The following is a 24,013-nucleotide window of genomic DNA, read 5'->3' as shown; positions in this document are numbered from 1 at the left end:
GTATTCCTCATGAAAAGAATATGTATTAATAGTGGCGATTGTTGAATTTCGTGCCTTGACTGAATTCAGTGTCCTTAAGCCACATTCATTTACACAATTAACAGAAACGCCAAAAACCCAGAGTGCTGTTTCCATAGAAACATATTTTCTGCACCACCCCCCTATATATATATATATATTTTCAAGGGCAGTGATGGTGAGCACATTCCTTTGTCTTCCTGTCATCATATCTTTTGCGTCCCTCAAAGTAGGTCATTATTCATCCACGCTTCTGACATTTTGTGATTTCCATCTCACGTTGAAATATTGACTGAAGTATCCTGTGAATTTGAAGTCACAATTTTGAGTTACTGTGTTGCTGTTATAGCCATGCAATGCAATGCCATGAATCTTAAAGACATGTGCATTCCTTCATGAGGCTGTTTCTTGCTCATTCTGGCTCTTCAGCTGTCCAAATTTGAGGTGGTGAATGGTTCTAAATCAGGAGATTGATTTAAGCCCATGCGTGTACACACAAAAAAAAATAGTGTGCGGGTTTTGTTTGGTGTAAAGGAACATCGTGGCCTAGATGAAAATGCACTTAAAATCTGCATGAAATAGGAACAGTCTGTTCAGCTGTGGGTGAGCAAAAACATCCCCGGAGAGACTCCACGACGCTCCAAGAACATTTGCCGGAGGGATGGTCTTATCTGCCAAGACCTCCTGATAGACCATCAGGAGAAGCTTTGGATGGAGACTTTGGCCTTTGGTAGAGAAATGCTTTGTCCTTTTTTGACCATCATATGATCCTAGTGTATGTCAGTGGCACCGGGTCTCTGAAAGTGATGCTCAGGTGACCTTCTAAGTCAAATTAGTTGTTCAGGCTGCAGTTGGGAAACTATTGGTGCTTTTCCACTGCATGGTACGACTCGGCTCAACTAACACAGTCTCATCCCAAAAAGTCATATAACTGACGTTTTGGGACGTATTTTGACCATACGTCAATATCCTCCTTTTTAGGGTACCCTTAAACGTCGGTAGATGGCGATCCCGGGCCGTCATACAACTGACGCTTTACCTTTAACGTCAGTTAGGTGACGGGTTAGGTTTAGGGTTAGGTTTAGGTATGGGGTAGAGTTAGGATCCCATAACCTCATCTACCGACGTTTAAGGGGGCCCTAAAAAGGCGAATATTGACGTGTGGTCAAAAGACGTCCCAAAACGTCAGTTATATGACGTCTTGGGATGAGACCGGGTTGGCTCAACACAGCACGGCTCGGTTCGCTTTAGCTCAGTTGCTTTTCTACTGCAGTTAGTAGCGCTTTAAAGTGGGTGGGATTATAGACTGATGGTGCCCATACATTCACATATACACACTGTCACATCTCTGTGAGTTGTCATACTTCATAACATCACCCCAGGTATTGCTCTGGACCGACAGCCTGATTCAGAAGGCGTTCTTTATTAATCTCAGACCAGATTAAAACACACCAAAGTGCCTGAAGCCGTCAAGGCGTTAGTAATCCTCCAGTAAACACCCGTGCAGTTTGTCAGAATGCTCAATGATCCGTTACAGAGAGTGTGGCTTCTCTTTACACTGCCCAGACCATCTACCTCTGGTTACTGTGGCGTCAAGTTTGAAGTGTCTCAAAATATATACGTATATTTTACATATGATGGAAATCTACTATTGTACAATTGCTGGGGTCAATTTTCAACAACATTAATCATACTTTTAGATTTGACACATTTCTTCTACATAAATGACCCATTTTAAATACACATTCATCTTTCCTTTAATCATCAAAACAGTTATGCCACTTTTCGGTGCAATTGTTCAAAAAAACTGAACTCATCACCTGCAATCCAGACTATATAATGCAGCGCGTTGGGTATTTATATTAGTAATATAATAATACAATTTAAAACATTTATTAATAATATTTGCATAGCAACATTACTATTATTTTTCATACTAATTATAAGTTTTAGATTTTAGCATGTTCTGAGTTATGTTCAAGACTGAGATGATTGCTGTCAATCAAATCGTTCGTTAAATATTCACGAATATGTATTTTGTATACGAAAACCTATTTTTGCGAACTAGTCCCTGGTTTTTTGCCCGATCGGAACCAGACCAGTCTAGGACAATTCTTTGGACTCTCTAGATCAATAATTATCAAAAAAAGTTGAACTTTGTTATTTGTTTTGCTATAACAGGGTCATTTACAAAAGGGGGCATGACAAAATGCACCCAAAAGCCTATAAATCCTTAAGGAAAAGTCAGAACTTCACAAAAATTGATGAGCACATGTGTCATAACTTATTCAACAAGCATGCAAAGTTTCATGGAGATTGGACTATAGGTGGCGCTATAACTGTTAAAAATGTTAAAAACAATGTATACCCTATAGTAAATTGCCATTATTGAAACTTAAAACTTAATGTCTTTTGATGCTTTTGTGCTTAAAGGCCTTAAAGGCCTAAACTGCTTGAACCCCGCTAAATGCTGCTTGCAGCTTTAATTATAATTGTTGTTGTTGATTGTAATAGTTTTATATTTAAGCATGTTTGAGTTATTTTCGAATGCTCGAACTATTTTGTATGTTCAAGACTCAAATTACTATCATTATGGAGTTTGGATGAGTGAAGTACATTTTTTTTCATGCCATAATTTTATATTTCATGACATTTACAAACAAAAACGCTTCAGGCCCTGTGTTTTAATCTGGTCTGCTTCTAGAATCTCTCTATATGATTAATAAAGGTTTACTTTTGCATAGATAATTCCCTGACTGTCTGTCAATCAGGCGGTGAGACAAAATCCAGAGAGATAGATGCGTCCCTGTCATACAGCGGCATGAAGGATTTGTATATAGAAGTCCGGCATTAATCTCCACCTGGGTTTTGTGTCTATGACCCTTTCTCATTACATTGATGAGAGGGAGGTAATGGCCATCTGAACCCCTGCGGCTGTCTGACACGTCTCTCTGTGAGATCTCACGTGTCGCACTGCTGGAGGAAACTGTCTGCATGATAAATAGTGTCTGCCAGCATCCCGTCCAATCAATCAGTCAATGGAACTGTATCTCTTTAGGGCTGTGATTAACTCTGAAACAGTTGTGATGGGCTGTGATTTCCCTCAGACACTCAAATCGCAACAATAGGGCTAGAAACATATTCTATATAATCCATTCAGTTCTGATTGCGGTAGTTAACACCAAACCGAAAACTGAAAACCGAAAACCAAATGTCATTTTGAGCTATAGTTTGCGGCAGCTTTGAGAATGCTGCACGGATCGCTATTAATCGACTCCTAAATCATTTTAGAGAACTTTTTTGGGGGGCGGTTCACATCGAATATTTTCTTGTGTCAATCTGTGCAGTTTCTCGTTTTGTTTCTGTGTAAACACTAGTGTTGTTATTGTTCAGTAAAACTACTGTGAAGCCTAACGCTCAAAATAATTAATTGGTTTGAGTAGGACAAACTTAAATTAAACTAATTAGTTCAGTCAAATTAACTTTTATGGATATTTAGCACTTTATATATTTTTTTCCAAGTTCACATAACTTATTTATTTTAAGTAAACTGAACTTTCATTGTTTTGAGTTTTATGAAATTATTTATTTAAATTTTAGACGAACTTAAAGGGATACTCCACTTTTTTTGGAAAATAGGCTGATTTTACCACTCCCCCAGAGTTAAACAGTTGAGTTTTACCGTTTTTTAGCCGATTTTCTGATATTTAGAAGAATATCAGTAACCAGACAGTTTCTGGTCTCATTGACTTCCATAGTAGGAATATGTATGGAAGTCAATGAGACCAGAAACTGTCTGGTTACTGATATTCTTCTAAATATCAGAAAATCGGCTGAATACATTCGAAAACGGTAAAACTCAACTGTTTAACTCTGGGGGAGTTGTAAAATGAGCCTCTTTCCAAAAAAAGTGGAGTATCCCTTTAAGTTTAACAGAAACTGGGTTGGGATTTTTCTATTTCCCAGCATGCTTTGCCCATGGCACTCGAAAGGGAGAGTAAATGTTAAAATTAGGTGTAATATAATGGGGTTTTGTTTGTGCACGATTAATGTTAATTGGGAGATTTAAAATCATTTTCATAATTTGCAATAAAATAAAATAAATATTGAATGAATAAAATAAACAATGAAAAACTTTCACAACTTAAATTTAAACTCTATTTCTCAAAGTTTGCTATTTTCTGTGTTTCTTTTAAGTACAAACTTTGCCTTAGATGTTTCATTAAATGAGAGTTTCACTGTTGTAAAGAGTGTAGTGATTGTTTATTGATGCGTGTTTTCCACTCTTTCTCATGTGATATATCAGTCCCAAATTTTTCAGGATCCAAGATTACAAGAGGACAGACAGCTTGATGTGACATGGCTTTATTTGAGCAAAGCTGTAGGACAGGGCTGCATTTTGAAAAAGCTAATTGTAGTAATTGAAGAACATGTCCGAGCTCATTGATTTCCATTGCATGTTTCTGTGGCCCTAATACCATTGAAGAAGAAGAAGAGCAGACCTCTTTATGACCACACGTGTATCATTTAAGCACATTCGTAATCATTAAGATTTCATTAGGTTCCTTTGTCCAGGAAGTCATTTGTCTCTTTGCTTAGCGGGCCATTCGCAGCCGCGCGAGACGCTAATTCAATCTTTTTACACGTGTCCTATTTTATTTTTTTTGGCTTATGGACCAGCCTGTGTGGACTATAGAGCAGCATGCATTTAATTGCTGAATGTGAGCTGCTCTACAGTATTTTAAGGCGTTATAAGCGTGTTCCCAACAGTCCCATGATCTTTTACCACAAGCTCAAGTTCATTCAAGATGGTGGAGAAAACAGCTGCAGATATATTTTCCTCATCATGGAAAATTTATAAAAAATAGTTTGATCAAATTGTTCAGTAAATGGACAGTTTTCCCCATATTTGCGTGTGCTACTGTATTTATTTTTCATGGTTATTATTCCACGAGTACTGCTTTGTTAGATTAGCAACATGCTCTTGTGTAGCACTCCTGTATAATTCATAGCTGTTAATTGAAACATTCAATGTAGTAATCTATAAATCACTCTTTCAGTTTATTGTTATTTTATTAGTCATCATACTTGGTTAGGGTTAGAGTGAGTAGCGTAACCTACTGAAAGTCCATTTACATTAGAAGTAACACTGCAGATACGTTTCCTGAATACGGAGATGGTGTTGATTCTCAAGCCAGTTTATCTTGTTTTAGAGATTTTTAGATATTTTAACTAGAAAACAATATAAAAATACTCATGAGTATAGAACTGCCGTTATGTGCAGTATTTTGCGAAAGTAGTATGAATAGTATGTAGACAACCATGGTGAACATCAAGTACATTCCAATCAACCAATCAGATTCGAGGGACAAGTTTACAGTTTATGTCAAGTCTAGGTTTACAGCCAGGGTTAGGTGCTTCTACATCAGTGTTATTCAACTGTCATTACCCTCATTTTTCAGGGATGTTTTTCAAAAACGAGATTTAATTAAGAAGGAGAAAACAGTGTTTGAGACTCACTGTCCATGTACTGAACTCTCGTTATTTAACTATGCCAAAATAAATTCAATTTCACATTCTAGGGCACCTTTAATTTCACTTTAGGGTGAACTATTCCTTTATGGTCTAAGACCTCCACATTACTTCAATGTGAGAGAACTAGCGACAGTTGTTTACCATCGTAGAGAGACACGCTGTAGTAGTTGAAGAGTTCATTGTTTGGTAACACTTTATAATAACTACACGCTAATAATCATTAGTTAAGCATGATTAATTCATCATTCATAAAGCATTAATAGACATTAATAAGCAGTTCATAAATACAGCTATAAATGCTTTCTTCTTGATTTAAAAGCATATCTATAATTTGTTTAATAATTGTATTTTCATTCTTTATTAATGATCAATTTATCATTTCTAAATGAAGAATTGCATTTTTTATGAACCAGTTATTTAAGAGTTTTCAGTGGTTCATACGATTACTTAGAGCGAGTAAGTAAATGATTAATAAACTATTTAAATGTACATTCATACATCTTATTATTCAGACATATAGTGATGGTCACTTAATGTGTTAATAAATGCTTTATTAACATGTATTAATGCTGTAATTAAGGGTTAATTTGGGTAGTTTTAAAGCATTTAGTAGTGGTCAGTTAACTATGTTCGTGAGCTCATCTAAAGTGAGGACTAGTCATGCCTTGTAAAGCATTTTTAAAGGCTGTTAAATATTTCTATGTTCTGTATCACTGCGTTGTGTTTGTTACATTTTACTGTTTAGAAGATTGACGAGTCTTTAAATCACCTTTATAAATGCTTTACAAAGCATGAATAGTCCTCACTTTAGATTAGCTCACAAAAATAGTTAACTGACCACTACTAAATGCTTTATAACTACCTGTATTTGCTACATTTACTTACACTTTCTAAGTGATCTTATGAATGACTGACAACTCTTAAACAACTGGTTTGTAAATAATGCTATACTTCATTTAGAAATTATTAATTGATCATTAACAAAGTATGAAAATACAATCATTAAACGCATTATAGATATGCTTATAAATCAAGAAAAAAGCATGTATAGCTATATTTATAAACTGCATATTAATGTCTATTAATATTTTATAAATGATGAATTAACGGTTTACTCATGCTAATGATTATTAGCGTGCAGTTATTATAAAGTCTTACCCATTGTTTCAACGCCCAGAACATTGGGCCCATCCCAAAAGCTTACTGTGAAGCACCCTGAGCTGATTGGAGGCCTAAACCCTTTAACCTTTAACCTTATTCTTGACCTGAATCTCCGCTCCCCTTCTCCCTTCACTTACCTAACTCTCTACTTTCTCTTCTCCATCGTCCATCCATCCATCCATCCATCCATAAACCCATCCTCTACTCTTCCCCTCTGCCGCTCCTCCTTCTCTCTTCACGTGTCTCCTCCATGGGCCGCCACTGACAGTGAATTTACGTCCAAAATGAAAAACAGGCAAATGGGACCGGCGGCCGGGGGCAACATGACCAAGAGCACCAGCATCGGCGGGGACATGTGCAGTCTGGAGAAGACCGACGGCAGCCAGTCAGACACGGCCGTGAGCCTGGTGGGAACCGATGTCAAGAAACGGCGCTCCAGCATCGGTGCCAAGATGGCGGCAGTCGTGGGGTTGAGTCGAAAGAGTCGCAGCGCCTCGCAGCTCAGCCAGACAGGTAGGAGCCCAATCACGTCTCTGTCCTCATGTTTGTCTCTAACTCAGCATCCTTTGTTTTTCCTTTTGTTGTCTGGATGTTCTTCTCAACCCCTTACAGAGAGTACTTTTCTAGCATCAGCTCTAACAACCTAACAACTTTTGTTTAAACAGCCTGTTTCTCAAAGTGTAAATTGGGTCAGTGCAGGACCGAGGACCGCCGAATAATTGAGACCCTCTGTTTTACAGCCTCTCTCTCTTTCTTTCTGTTGCCGTTTCTCTGAAGTGACAAAAGTTCTCCAACTGTTTGCAGCTTTTTATTTCAGCCGAGTGTGTGATTTGATGAATATCAAACTGCTTGAAATTTGAATCGTTCTGTGCTGTTGCATTATGATTGCTTTATTTGGCATATACATAAAAGTAACATGGTATTACCTGGTATTACTTGTGGTAATTTCAGTAGCACTTTGATTGGTAACGCTTCCTTTTACAGTACAGTACTTGCGTGTACTTACAGTGTACTTACCTAGAAAGTACTGGCTATTATTAGGTAAGTACATGGGTTAGGGGTAGGTTCAGGGTTAGTACCCAGTTGTTACCCTGTAATTACAATAAGTACATAGTAAGTACATGGGTTTTTACAGTCCTACAGTACTATGTACTTATATAGTAGTTGCAATAACTGGGTAATAACTTGGTACTAACCCTGTACCTATCCCTAAACCTAACCTTAACCCTCAGGTGCTCTTCGTTTCGGAGTCACACTTGTTATCTTCCCCGTCAAAAGTGACCGGACACCTAAAAATGAAACTTTCTCCATCCCAGTAAAACCAATGCAATTTATTTTTGTTCTATAATATTTATTCTTTTTAATTTAGTATTTTGAGACAATTTAAATGAATGTATTAATATTTATGCAATATTTATGGTTTATTTTTGCCATAGAAAAATATATATTATTTTCTATATATATATTATTTTCTTCAAAAAAATATTAATGCAGTATTTTAGTTTAATATAGAGTCTAGGCCTTCAGAAAAAAAATTTTTTTTGAAGAAAATTAGCACCATCTGGTTACAGTATAGAGAAAAAGCGTAGAATCATGGTGTAACCACTTGATGGCATGTACAGCTCTCTATTGAGAGGCATGTGAATTCCCCAGCTGTTTATGAACACATTTTTGATGTTGTTGGTGGTGAATTTGTATATATAGTTGAAACAATCTCAAAAACTATTTCTTATAAAAAAAATGACAAAAAACAAATATTCACAATTTGTTTTTCTTTTTTTTCTTTTTTTTTTTTTTTTTTACAATTTCCCATTCATTTCCTATGGGGTCATTTTTGACCAAAGACCACAAGTGTGACTATTTTTTTTAAGACCACTTAGCATGCTCAGATCATGACCATTTTTTTGTGTGTTCACATACCCAATGCCATAAAAGTCACCAAGTTTCGTAATTTTCTGAAGAAGCTGTGATTTTTAAATATTCAAAACAGATTTCTTTAACCACAATTTATTGGTGTTTTTGTGTATAAAAGTGTGTGTGTATGTGTGTGCGTAGGGGTGGGTATGTCTGTTTTGCACTCTTGATGTTTTACAGTGTCACCCCTTCAATGCTGAGCACTTTTTTTTTGCATCGTGGCCGATTTGTAGATTGTACACACAAATATTCTCAAAGTTTTTGTGTTTTTGTCAATTTCCCATTCATTTCCTATGGTCGGTCATTTTTGACCGAAGAGCACAAGTGTGACTATTTTTTTTACGACCACTTAGCCTGCTCAGATCATGACCTGAATTTTTTTGTGTGTTCACATACCCAATGCCATAAAAGTCACCAAGTTTCGTAACATTCAGATGAAGCTGTGATTTTTAAAATTTCAAAACAGAACATTTTTCGGTCAGAAATGACCAAAGAGCACCTGAGGGTTAACCCATTTAGTTACCTTATATTACCCAGTACATTCTTAGGTAGGTACACGTAGGCGCATGTACTGTAAAATTGTATGTTTTTGGACATTTATCATTTTAATGTCATGGCTTTATTTGACTGCATAATTATTTAGTACCATGAGATTAATATAGTACATGTCCAACATGATGGTATTTTAACATTATATGCTAGTAATACCATGTATTTTTGTTGAAGTTTGAATATGTTTGTGTTATGGTTGAAGGTTGTTGGATTATGATTGTCTTATTTAAAATGTCAGGTTGCTGGTGCATTTTTTACATTTGGTAAAACTACATAAAATTGTCCATGTTGCTCATAAATATTTCATTTCAGTTAGCGCTCTTGATGATTTTATATTCCCAGGTGCCGCAGTCTGAAGCGTATCACACTGCGGATGTTACACATATTCCCAACTCTTCGGCCTCAAAGACAATACCTACTTATAGTTCTCTGGTAGTACCATGGTACAGTGATGGCATCAGATGCAAATACCATGGTACTTTGATACCATGGTACTGAATGTTATGTATGTGGTCCCTAGTGAAATATATTTATATATTTGGTTTATATATTAGGTACACTTTAAATATCTTGTATTTAAAGACTGATATTAAACAGAGATTATACTATCCTTACTAATAATGATTGTAACACACATTTTAGGCTTAATATTAAGAAGTCTGCATTGTGCAATAAAGAAGTACTCTAAATAAAACATAATTATAATTTTTTTATCAATAAGTCTTAAATGATATATGACAATAAAAATGTTAATGGATTTGAAGTATACTTAGTATGAAATAAATGCATTTTAAATAGATTTTGTTTACTCCGAGCTACTTCCAATATGGCACTACTAAAGAAATTAATACATTTATTCTGCAAGGATGCATTTAATTGATCATATAACACAGTCTCATCCCAAAAAGTCATATAACTGACGTCTTGGGACGTCTTTTGACCATACGTCAATATCCGCCTTTTTAGGGCCCCCTTAAACGTCGGTAGATGGCGATCCCGGGCCGTCATACAACTGACGCTTTACCTTTAACGTCAGTTAGGTGACGGGTTAGGTGTAGGGTTAGGTTTAGGTCTGGGGTAGAGTTAGGATCCCATAACCTCATCTACCGACGTTTAAGGGGGCCCTAAAAAGGCGAATATTGACGTATGGTCAAAAGACGTCCCAAAACGTCAGTTATATGACGTCTTGGGATGAGACCGGGTTGGATCATAAGTGACAGCAGAGACTTTGATATTGTTATTTCAAATAAATTGTTCTTTTAAACTTTCTATTCATCAAAAAAAACTTTTAAAAAAAATGTGAAGCCACATGAAAATGGATGATATATATCTGTAGTGCTGTAGTATTACCATCTGACACATTCATTTTACCATGGTATCATCACAAGACTTTTAAAGGGAATGCATTATTAATCCTCTAAAAAAAACAAAAAAAAAACAAGCAGTTTTTTTTGCAGATTTATGATTTCTCTTTACAGAACTCTGCTGGTTTTATGATTCACATGATCTCTGCAAGACTTTTGTTTTCTGCCATAATCTGTCTGTCCAGAGTTTTCATGGTTTGCAGTAATTGAGGAGCGTGGGTGTATCTTCCAGTGTTGACACATTTATCAAATGTATTTGTGTCAGTGAGCGTCTGATAGAAACACTTTTAAAATGCCACTGTGTTTATCCTGAGGTCAGTGTATTTCTTTGCCACCTGCAGCCCACGCTCACCCGCTTACCAACTGTTGGCTGGCACTGGCTGGCTCTGAATGGTGGCGTGCAGGTAGATCACATGCCCAAAGAAATGAGCACAGCTCTTCAGACGGCTCGTGCTCAGCCTGCACATGGCAGGTGGTCGCTAGTGTGTTTTTAATAAGTTAGGCTGGTTGCCAGGGGCTGGAGCACTCTGTCATGTCTCGTGGGGAGTGTTGTGTCTTCGGCTTGTCTGTGATGTCTTTTAGCTTCCTTCCACTAAAATAATTTCTGCTTGCAAAAGAGAGAGGACACAAACATGTGTGCATGATATCTTTCAGTGCTGAAAAGCTTTTTCTAAAATTTCTAAATGATTGTTTATGCCATTAGAGCTATTCTCGAGATATGATACTGAATGGTATGTTCATTTGTCATATATAATGTTTACATCCAAATTGTGAATTAAATTTATGCAGAAAATATGAATATCGCAAAAATAATTTGTACCTAAAGGAGCGCTTCGGTCTAATGTGTTCAAGAGAACAAAATTGTTATTTTACAGGGAAATTGGCACAAAATAGAAATGGGTGTTGTTTCCACTGGGAACTTGATTTTTTATTAAGTATATTTCTTGTTTAGTCATCGTTGACAGATGTAGTATTTATTACTATTTGAGTTAGCTTTTATTTTTATATTCTTAGTTTTTTAATTTAATTTTAGATTTAGTTATTTTGTTATGTGCACTTTTAAGATTTTGTATGTTTAGCATGAATATTTATTTCAGTTTTAGTTTTTGTAATTTTAGCACTTTAACTTCTTTTATTATGTTATTTTAAGTTAGTCGCCCAAGGCAACATTTCTAATTTTCACTTGTTTTTGAGTTTTGAGTTGTATTTCAGCTTTATTTCAGTTAAAGACATTTTTTTTATTCTTATCTACTCAATTAGAGGGCGTTTAAACGACGTTTTCAACTATAAACGGAAAGCTTTTTATGCATTTGGCCGTTCCCTAGTGAAAAAACCTATACCAAAATGTATTTAAAATACATTTATTTTATACTAAGCATACTACAAATCCATTAACATATTTACTGACATATCGCTTTAGACTTACTTATAGTTCAACTTAATTTGGAGTACTTATTTATTGCACAATGCATATTTCTTAATATTAAGCCTAAAATGTGTTTAATTTCACTATTAGTATGGATAGTAGGATCACTTGCAAGATATTTAAAGTGTACCTAAAGTATTTTGCACTTTAGCACAATCACATATACAGTATTTAAGTATATCTTTATAATTTTTCTCGATAACTAAAGTCCATTTAGTACAAAATTATTTTTTCCAAGTTAGCAGACTTTAAGTATATCAATTTAGTGTACTAAAAATATTGCAGAGTATTTATATTCGGTAGATGCATTTGTAAATGTATTTGTAATATACTTAGCATAAAATAAATGTATTTCAAATACATTTAGGTATATTTATTTTGCACTAGGTTTTACACGACAACGGCATTTCGGGGTCCTGAAAACTTAAATCTTCGTAAACAGGTTTTACAGTGCAAGTTTTTGAAAACAATACCTTTATTGTCTCCATATAAACAACAAACATGCGAATTTGTTAATACGGTGATATAATGTGCGTGTGTATTACGTGTTCAGGCTATTTCCTTACAAAGTGTCATCACCAACTACTGGCCTGGCACGAATAATAAAGCGTTTTAGTTGTTTTCGTGGATCCGTGTGAGTGGGGATCGTTTTGAAATAGACATATTTTCTTCCTTTTTGGGAAAAATTTGAAAAAAAAAAAACTTGACTCTGAAAATTCCAACCAAACATATGAGAAATTAATTTCCGTAGTGAGATCCGGTGTGCTGTTTTAAAGTTTAGAGAGCCGCCTGGCGCCTGCTCATTGTCATGCTCAATACAGCAGTACGGTTTCACCTGGATCAGGAGATCAGGTCTGGCAACAACACCAGCTCATGAGATGTGAATCATAGAGCCTATCAATTTTTCAGGCAGAGCTTTTATCTGCCAAGCACATGCAGGCCTGTGAAATCCCTGGCCACAGTCTCAAAGACCAGTCCACCCCTCTCTGGCTGCTTCCTGCTCCACTTTGTTGTGCTTAATTCAGAAAGCCTGAAAGCCTTGTAGAGAGAGCATGGAGCACAGACACACATTTCAAAAAGAGGTTATCCTAGGCCTTTACTGTGTGAAAAGATGTGTGTTTGAAATGTGCATATATACATTAAACTGCAGAAGATCTCCTGAGACTCATTCTCTACGTCTAGTTCACTTCTTTTTCACTATGAAGAATTTATTTTATGGTGCATGCAGATTTAGACACGATGTAAAAAATGCATGTGTGCATTTTTATTCGAGTTATATGGAGTGGATGGGTGGATGGATGGATGGGTGCATGGATGGATTGATGGTTGGATGGATGGATGATTAGATGGATGAATGGATAGATGGATGATTAGATGGATGGATGGATGATTAGGTAGATGGATGGATGATTAGATGGATGGATGGATGGATGGATGATAAGGTAGGTGGATGGATGATTAGATGGATGATTAGGTAGATGGATGGATGATTAGATGGATGGATGGATGGATGATTAGGTAGGTGGATGGATGATTAGGTAGATGGATGGATGATTAGATGGGTGGATGGATTGCTGGATGGATGGATGGATAAATAGATGGATGATTAGATGGATGATTAGGTAGATGGATGGATGATTAGATGGATGGAGTGGATGGGTGGATGGATGGATCGATAGATGGATGATTAGATGGATGATTAGGTAGATGGATTGATGATTAGATGGATGGATGGATTGATGGATGGATGGATGGATGATTAGGTAGATGGATGGATGATTAGATGGATGGATGGGTGGATGGATGGATAGATGGATGATTAGATGGATAATTAGGTAGATGGATGGATGGATGGATGGATGATTAGATGGATTGATGGATGGATGGATGGATGGATGGATGATTAGATGGATGATTAGGTAGATGGATGGATGATTAGATGGATGGATAAATGGATGGATAAATGGATGGATGGTTGATCCAGCCAACCATCCATCCATCCATTTATCCATAGATGATTAGGTGGATGGATGGATGACTAGATGAATGGATGATTAGATGGATGACTAGATGGATGGATGACTAGATGGATGGATGATTAGATGGGTGGATGGATGGGTGGATGCAGCCTTGGTGAGCATAAGACACTTATTTCATCTTCCAAAAACAAACAAAAAATCTTACGACCCCAAACTTTCGAATGGTAGTGTGTATATATCATTATTGATTTATTTTGTCTAATTGTCGAGATAAATCATCTAAAAGTCACTCCTGATTAAATGTTGACTTAATAGCCTGCCTTTATGAGGATGTGCAGTGACATTCACATTAGGCGAACAGGTGTTTCGCGTCATAGCTGTTATTAATTTAGTGTATTTACCTGCATCCAGGAGCAGAACCGTCCATTTTGTGTTTACATAGAATATTTGCCTCCATATTACAGGTTATATTACTGTATCTCTGCACTGTGAGTGTCCATGAGAAACCGCTGGAGTCCAGCAGACTGCTCTAATTAATCTTTGATGACAAGATCTGCAGGAGAGAGCTTCATGGAGCTGAAGCCCTCACGGTTTTATTCATGACCAAGCTGAATCATCGTTCTGATTTATAGTGCCCGATTGTTCCTCTCGGCGTTTTTAGAGGCCTGAATTCTCTGGTAATTATACCCAGCGCTCCACGGAGCTCACATCTAACCTCTGCTGATCTTCTCTTGTCTCCAGATCTGTGTCAGCAAAGTGGCCAGAGTTGCAAGTGCAGATGAAAACCCCTGATGTTCGGTGCTCTTATATTTTTATATGCTCACCCTGGCAAAACACAAGCCTACAAGCCTTTAATGGGTCAGCACTTCTTAGGTATGTTTCGTTTAAGTAAATCAAGTTTGTCCCAGATGTTTCTCCTAACTTCCCATAGGAGAAATACAAAGTACGCTGCAAAACAATCAGACACTGTGAGAAAAGAGGTGATGTATATTATGAGAAAAGTGTTTTTAACATTTGATGCATATGCATGCACAACAAAACTATATTCTTTAAAAAGCAAAAACCAAAATTTTGATTAGAAGCATCAACAATGGTTTTAATCAAAGGGACATTACTGAAAGTAATGCCATTTTTGCTCAATTTGAGCAGCAGATATAAGCAAACATCTTCATTTTGTTCTGGTCCATTGTTATGAGAAATAACTATTGAGAAATTAGAAATTACACCCCATAGGAGCATCTCTCTCTACAGCATTATAATACATTTTCAACATTCCCAAAGGCTCCTAATGCATCCTGGGAAAGCTGAAACCACTGGTGTGGCCATCAGTGTAATCGATGTAATCTCATCCATGTGCCCTTAGCCTTCAGTCCTGGAGCCATTTGAGCTTCTGTGATTCTCATGGAGGGCTCATACCCATACGAATATGTTTCCCGGACGAGGAAGTGTTTTTTTTTTTTACTCTAGGTGCCATTGAGACTAGAACAAGCTACAGAATGTCTTGTTCTGTATTTAAGGATATAAAATAACATTGGGCCAATTGCCTTGTGGGCAGCACGTTGGCGAGTAGCGTCGTTGCTTTTTGTGCGACCCGAGTTCGAGTCCCGGCTCGCGGACCTTTCCCGATCCCGTCCCCCTCTCTCTCTCTCTCCCACCTCGCTTCCTGTCTATTTTATACTAGCCTATCCTAATGAGGAAAAAAACTTATCAAATAACTTCCACTCTTAAAAATAAAGGTTTTAAAAAGGCATTGATGATTTCATGAATAACCCTTAACATCCTTGAAACCTTTTTATTGTACAAAAGGTTCTTTAGAGTGGAAAAAGGTTCTTCATATTATTAAAATGTTCTTAACACTCAGAAAAAAAAATGTCATTTTTTAAAGAATTGTTTACTGAGGTTCTTTTGGGAACCAAGAATTTTTCTCCTATTGTGTCGCTTTAAAAAGTATAAGCTTGTTTCCGCCATGGAATAAAAAAATTAAAAAAGGAAAGTAATTGAGACTTTTTATCTCACAATTCCACACAGCTATGAGTTTATTTCTTGCAATTCTGACATTTTTTCTCAGAAATGTGAGTTTATTATTTTATATCTCGCATTTTGTTTGTCCAACAAAAAAAAACATCCACATTGCAAAGTATAAAATCTAAATTTTGAGAAATATCTCATTTATATCTCACACTCCTGACTGACTTCTCAGAATTGTGAGATATAATCTCACAATTGCGAGTTATAAAGTCAGAATCGTAAGATATAAAGTCGTAATTCTGAGAAAAAAGTCGGTTCACAATTATGACTTTATAACATTTTACAACATTTTACCGCAATTGCGATATCTCATAATTCTGAAAAAGTCAGAAATGTGAAATAAGCATAGACCGTATGCCGAATAGGATGCAGGTGTTTTTACTGAAATACTGCATGCAAAACTAACTCTTTAGTGAATTTGTCCGTGTCCTTAAATGTGCACAAGGGTTTTTGTCTTGCGGAATGCGCTGAGGTTTAAGGTATTCGGGAGACGGTCGCTTTTCACTGTTTCCAAACACACTCATCCCTGTTCAGAAATAAAATTGATTTAATAACCAGCAGCTCTTTTTATAGATCATTTTCCACAGTGTCCTCCATACTGCAGTTTTTTTCCCCAAAGATTTATGCTTTGTTCATTTGTAAGCAATGTGGTTTGGGAAGTGAGCAGTCATAGAGTTGAAAAGCTTCTGTGAGTGGTTCTTAAAAAGCTGTTTCCAGAGAAATGACTTTGAGGCAGAGCAGAAGGGATGTCAGAAGAGTAGACGCCACTCGACACGGGCAGATGGCGGATAATGCAGGGGAATGTTCAAGACCCGTTTTGGCAGCCTACACTCTAAAAAATGCTGGGTTGTTTTAACCCAATTTTGGGTCAAATATGGACAAACCCGAAATGTTGGGTTAAAAATGTAATGTAAAATTTAACCCAACGGCTGGGTTAGTCCATATTTGACCCAAAGTTGGGTTAAAACAACCCAGCATTTTTTAGAGTGTACTTGTTTAGGGTCATCCTCTAGACACCATGCGACTTTTCATGAATACGGGACACTTTGGTGTCAAATTTTTTTAAAAGACTTGGTGACTTAAAAAAAAAAGAATAAAAATTCTGTCCCACCAAAATATGTTTGCCGTGACCTGGCGACCAACATTTTCCACTGACCCAAGTGGCACCGTTTTGTACCCTGTTCATAGAAAGTGACACGCGGTTTAGATGTGTTTGTAGTTATGGTATGAGCTAAAACACTGGGAGCCTCTGGCACTGTTGAGAGCGACACTCTCTTTTCGCAAGTGTGTTTACAAGTTGTAAGAAACTTGAGGTTAAACAGACAAAGGGTTTAGAAGGGACAGATGAGTTTCAGCTTGTCATTTTTGGAGCTTGTCCCAGTAAAGTTCACTCATGACTTGACGTGGTCAGAACTTTTCAAACTGATCTGACAGAACACTATGTGAAACCAATCATCTGGTAGAACAAACATTTTGTACTGATAGTGAAAATTACTGCAGCTCCTTCTTGTCACACTTGTGAAATGTGGTCTTGTATAATCATATACCTTTGGCCTTCTCAGATTTAAATATGCTGGATGTGTTTTTTGATGCTAAAATAATTTCGTTATTTATGCCTTTAAATAGCTTAAATGTAACTCTAGTCTACACCCTTGCCTTATTTAGTATACGCGGTTCCATATATGGAAATTAGCCCCGCCTCCACCCACTCACTCATTGGTATGATTGGTTACAAGGTCATTTGTGACGCCAGAAACACCAGAGATTTCAAACCACGATTTTGAGACTGTCTTTGGTTCACTGCCGTTTTAAGAAGAAAATACTCATAAATGTACATATAATTTGTTTTAAAGCATATTAAAAACACCATAGACATACAAACAATATTAAAACCTTGCTTTTTACCACAGTGGGACTTAAAAACCAAAGAAGGTTTTAGACAAAGCTGGCCTTAAAGGAATAGTTCATCTCAAATTTGATTTGATTTGAAATGTATATACAGTATTTATACCATACATATATATATATGAAGAGTTCAGATGCAAAAGCCTCTAAGTGCCATTTGAAATTTTCTTTTAGAATGATCATTTTTATCAAGCTTGTATATTTAAGTTCAGTGATTTCACTTAAATGGCAATGATAATTACCTATTAATTGTTATTTATGTGAAATTACTGAACTTAAATATACAAGTTTGACAAAAATCATCATTAAAGAAGAAAATTTCAAATGGCATTTGCATCTGAACTCTTCATATATATCTATATATATATATGTGTGTGTGTGTGTGTACTGTACAGTCAAACCAAAATGTATTCAAATAACTTCAACATTTCTCACATTTTCACTGTTCATTGGCTATAGTTTCGAAAATGGTAATAAATTATGACAAGAACTCAGAGTTATCAAATCAGTTGATATTTCACTGGTTTTGGCCATCCTTCTGTTAGACTGTCTCACAAATGAATTGGGTTGAATAGTTGTCAGCTGTCAGCTGTTAAATTTAACTGCACAATTAGATAATACCAATTTAGGTCAAACAATTACCAAGCAATGCTTCATTTTGTTCAGTCTGTGGTGCAATAAGGTCACATTTGCATTTAAAACATTAGTAAAACATGGTCAGGTGGTCAAATTGTCTGAATCATTTTTGGTCCCAAATTTTTATACATTTTTACATATTTTACTGGTAGTCCACTGTATGAAGAATTTTTTGGGTAAAATATTTCACAGTTTACTTTATTTTGCTATCCTCACTTACATAAATGAACTATAGTGTCCTGCACCTACTAGGAAACAAATATCAAAAATTATATCTGGTGTCTGAATAATCTTTGGTTTGACTGTATACAAGAGTCAAGATTGATTGCACACAGATGCTGAACCTTGTCTGATTAGGTAAATTGTCCAAAATTGCCATTAGTTAAACTACTATAGATTAAACTGTAACAATGTAAAAGCTCAGGAAAGATGGAGGCTTTAACCGGCAAACAGTAAACGTAACTTTAATCACAACAACAACATAACCTTGTCCTCTCTCGTCTTCCTCTGTCGTCACTTCTTCTTTTATCCTTCCAGAGCTCATTAACTCATTAACACTCGCAGCATTCCCACGGCTCACATAGACATATTTAAAAGTTATAAGTTGATTTTTGCTGCACGTATGATAAAATGCGGCTAAAGAAAGTAGCACACGAGTATCTTCTACTGTGACAAGCCTGGTTACCTGACAGGGAACAGAGCAAGTCACATAACATTCTCTGTAGCCATGGTGATCTGTGCGTACTGCGGATTTTCCTCTGATCCGATTTTCCACGGCCCCTTCTCACCCCCTCAACTAGATGTTATGCAAATGAACGTCTCTCAGAAGGTGGAATGTCGCCCCGGCCGCGTTCCGTCGATCCTGGAAATGAGCAAAAATATGTGAAGATGAAGCAGCAATTCATCTTATCGGGAGGCCTGATCTCAGCGCCGTACTTTGGCTTGACGAGAATGTAATTGGTCTCAGTGGGGCTTTGTGAGTATGTGTGGCCATAGATAAGCTGGATCAGTTCTCTCGCAGATCTTGTCTGGTGGATGTGCTGGATACACACGTTGTCCTTTGCTGGGCAACATCTCCTCTGTGGACATCATTTTCACCAAACCCTAAATTTAGTGTTTGGAGAACGAAAAGTTTTATTCAGACTTGCCCTCTGTCTTTGGGAAGTTAATAAGTGAACAGAACATGAAAGTTACATTTTTAAAAAGAGGCCACTGTTTGGTGTTTTGTATGGTGACATAAAAGTGACATCATGGTTATAAAAAAAATTTGATTGGAAGAAAAATAATACAGTATGTCTATACTTTTGCGTTCTCTCGCAAATGTTTTGCGTTTCCCCGATAAACTTTGAGTTTGCTAATAAAATGTTTGTGTTCCCCGATAAATTTTGCGTTCACTCTCATAGAACACAAAAGTTTTTGCAAGTGGACAAAAAAGCACTGAATTATATTTTTCATGATTATGTCACTTTAGGGGCTCCATGGTGTTCTTATTGTTAGCTAAAACCTTTTTTTTGTGTGTGTGTTTTTAATATATAAATATTAGATGGAATACTTACATTTATGTTGCCTTGCCAATTACCTGAAATATGGTTAAGATGGAGTACTAAAAATTCTAAAACTAAAATAGAAAATAAATGAAACCTAAATAGAAATATAAAAAATGACAAAAGCATGTGACAAAATTACTGAAACTAAAATTAATACTGAAAATATACAAATAAATGCCAATTCCTCATAATTTAATATAATAATAGTATATAAATATTAACTTTCAGAACTCATCCATAGACCAAATGGAACATACAGTATATTGATTTTTTTTATCAACTTTTTTCATATGAATGGATTTGTACATAGACGTCTAAAAGGTACGGCAGCAAAAAAAATATGACCTGAGCTTGAGTCCAAGTAACAAAAATAAATGTGTTTAAGTTTTTCATGACCCTTAAAGAACCCCCACCATGGGAACAGGCCAAGATTTTTCACAACACATTCAAGCAATCTAGTAAAGAATCAGCTGTGTGAATGTAATTAAGTTCATTTTCTCTCTCTATTCATAAAACATGCTATTTTCACTTTTTAAGGTCAGGCCATGATGACCGTCATGTGTTTATCTCCAATCATTGGTTGTAAAGATAAAGATAAATCATATCCAATAGAGTGTCACCATGGTGACAGAGCTGATTAGATGCTGCGCTGCCGTACTGTATAAACCACATTTACAAGGGGAAGGCAGTCTGACTGTATTTTAATAAATAAAACATACAATATGCTTTGCTTTTGCTCGTTTGGCTCTTGCTATTTACACTTATGATAGTATCCTTTTTAACGGACAAATTCATATTTGACACAAGTAAAGTCTGTAAGATAAATATAAGATAAGATAAGTATAAATATAAGCTACCTTCTATTGTAACACTGCTCCCGCCATTTTAGAAAAAAAAATTAAGTTGCAAGCCAGCACCAGCATTTTTAAAATACATATTTTTTATTTCATGACCACCAGAATATATATTTGAACATCCAATGTATCAAAAGAAAGAACAGAGCCTCATTTTATTCTAGCTTCATGTATTCTTTTTTTTTTTTTTTTTTAATCAACACTTCAATGTGAGTTAATTTCATGAAAAATCCGCATTTTGAACAAAAAGCTGAGAAAATAGTGTTTTTGTCTAAGGCTACGTTTACACTGTCAGAATGCAATCTAATCTCTTTTTTTTTACGCGTACTGACAACAACATTGTCAAAACGATCCCCGTTCACATGTATCCGCGAAAACGACTAAAGCGCTGTATTATTCATGTCAGGCCAGTAGTTGGCGATGTTACTTTGTAAAGAAACACCCCTATAGACTGAACATGTAATAAGCATGTGGATAACGACACCATTTTTGATTGGATATGGACTGACAGTCTGAACAAGGCCTAAAGACTACTTGAAGAGTAGACTATGTAGTAGATTGTATCAATCAACACACCCAAAGCTTGCTTCCTGGGTCGACATTTCATTCAGTAACATTAGGCAGTTTGGCTTTATATGCTTTACATGATCACATAAGCAATGCTTCTATCGATTGTTTCTGCTTCTTTGCCTGTCTTTTGATCCGGATATTCTATACTTTTTCAGAAGACGCGTAATAACACAATATATAACAGTGATGACATGGATTGCCGTAAAAATTCTGTTTTAAAGGTGGCTATACTGTACTGTTGTACCATTTTATCTCAATTATAATGTTATTCAAGGCATCTTGCACCAAAAAGTTTGGAGTTTTCTTGAAAATGTTCCACCTTACATTTTGCTACTGCACTTTTAAGAATTCTGTATGTTAATGACTTTTAATATGACAGACTAACCTCTTTGTATTGGAATAGTTCACACTGTCATTCATCAGGGGAAGTTAAATAGCTGGCTACTGAATATGCATTAATATGTAAATGTGAGGGGTCATATGTTAATGTGATTATGATTTCAGCTTATTTCCATAAATGGTCTTGGTGGACAGTTGAAGACCAGTTACTTTAATTAGTCAATCAATCATATGTTTGATTGATTTATTTATTAATTTTTCTCGGTTGACTAACATTAGTATGGTGCAACATTTTTATTCTGTTATGTGACACCACACCAGAGAAGTCTTTGTGACTCATTGCATTCGGAAACTGCATGTTTTTGTAATGTGTGTTCATATGTTGTGCTTGTGTTGCAACATCTCTGAAATGTTATAGTGAAGCTGATTGTCAAAAAACTGGACACAGGCGGCTTACATCCAGTCTTTGTTTATTCAGTCTGGCCTTGTCTCACGAATGTCTCCGTGTTCAAAGACTCACCATAGATGGACTTCCTTATTTCAAAAACAAGCTTATGAGAAATAGTCCAGTGATCCTGTTCCTCATCTGACACTTAAGTTACTAAGCAGTTGGGGGGAAAAACCAAAGCTCTCCTTTTTTGCTCAGTTGTGATGATGATGATGACCATGTATATTATTGTGAATCTCAGATCTGCAGAATGAACTTTTTTACACTGAAATACCTGTCTCGGTCACAGCCTCATATGCAGACGTTCAGTCAGCTGCACAGATAGACGCCTCTTCTTTCGATCTGGGCTGTTAGTAAATCGCAAGATTTTATTATGTGTGTTGTTCTCTTTGTGTCTTTCTCCATCTGTCCACACATTGACAGAGGAAGTAGTCGTTCCTCCTTCTGTATCACATCTCTCTTGATTAGACGTGTTGAGAGAAAAGAGTGTGAGGTTTATCACTTCACAGCTGATATTATATCTATTTTATGTTACGTGAATGTGATTTTCTGAGGTGAATCTTATGAAAACTGCCAAGAAATGTCTGGCTATATTTCACATCCCAGATTTGCAACTTGCGAAAACCTACGACACGTTCTTTCCATAATATTTCACATCAAAATCTTTTTCCATTGTGACATTAAGTGCATCTACCCCCCAAAAAATCATTATAATTGGTGTTAAAATCCTATTATTAGTTTATCTTAATTCAGTGTAAAGAACTTTTGTAATGTACAAATTCAAAATATGTATGATTATATGTACTCTATTTAGTTTATGCTTATGATAATAATAATTATCATTATTATTTTGGCCTGCATGTTGTATTACAGTAATAAAAAATAATGCATTATGCTACAATGCAAACATTCTTGGGGGAAAAAAAAATGTATAAAATAGGCTTCATTTTCTTCATGCAAAACATTATATCTTATTTTTTCCTTTTGATTTTGTGGTCAAATATGACCCAGACATTTCCTTTTTCTTCTTTAAATGGACATAGTCGAGGTTGATCAATGATGCACAATGCTTTTAAAAAACGGTTAAAGTGTTGAAATGAGCCGAGAGGTCTAGACTAGCTGAACACATTTCCATTTAATAAACTAACATGCTAGAGATGGATGTTCCAGTTCTGTGAAAATCTGCAGCGCTTTCTAAAGAGTCCGTGTGTTAATGATATCCTAACACTTTCATATCCTCTAGTGTTGTGTTGGTTATTATTCCTAACTGGTGTGGCATGACATAAAGCAGGAATGAAGGCAGGAATTAGAGGATGTAAACATGCCATTTGGTAGAAATGTTTATCTACACACACGGACACACACACATGGCCACCTGAGCTGGTCAAAACATCATCAATCTCACACATAGGATGTTCTGCCCAGACATTACATCTTTGTGTTTTTCTCACACATGGCGTTCTTTAAATTCCCGTAATATGAGTTGTTCTCATCTCTCAGGCATGAGCGGACTGTCCTTGCTTTCATGTGTTTTGTTTTACTAGAGGTGAGCGCCAATTAATCTGAGGCAGAGAGAGAGAGAGAGACCATCATTCTTTCTGTTCTTGAAGATTCTGTTGTTTTTCATTCCTCTGAATTCTCAGTAGATGTAGATAGGGATGGGACGATAACCGGTTTCACGATAAACCGTGATAAAATGTACTGACAGTTAGTATTATCGTTTAAAATTTAATTATC

The 24,013-nt window shown here is 36.1% G+C and overlaps 1 protein-coding gene across 35 annotated transcripts in view; it reads left to right on the top strand.

The window, feature by feature from the left end:
• The window catches only part of rims2a (regulating synaptic membrane exocytosis 2a), a 188,248-nt gene that overhangs the window by 150,971 nt on the left and 13,264 nt on the right, over window positions 1-24,013 (top strand). For 30 of the 35 annotated variants that reach the window (XM_089117958.1, XM_089117956.1, XM_089117944.1 and 27 more), the window contains one exon: window positions 6,983-7,227. The exons of 2 other annotated variants lie outside the window; for them this stretch is intronic. In XM_089117958.1, coding sequence (XP_088974084.1) covers window positions 6,983-7,227 — 245 coding nt within the window. The remainder of the gene's footprint in view (window positions 1-6,982; window positions 7,228-24,013) is intronic. 3 more of the 35 variants (XM_089117947.1, XM_039650599.2, XM_089117969.1) reach the window with 1 other exon arrangement.

The sequence above is a fragment of the Pimephales promelas genome, chromosome 12 (assembly GCF_988280905.1).
Source record: "Pimephales promelas chromosome 12, fPimPro1.hap1.1, whole genome shotgun sequence".
NCBI lineage: Eukaryota > Metazoa > Chordata > Actinopteri > Cypriniformes > Leuciscidae > Pimephales > Pimephales promelas.
Note: the sequence above shows the minus strand (reverse complement) of the source record. Positions and strands in the feature narration are given on the sequence as shown.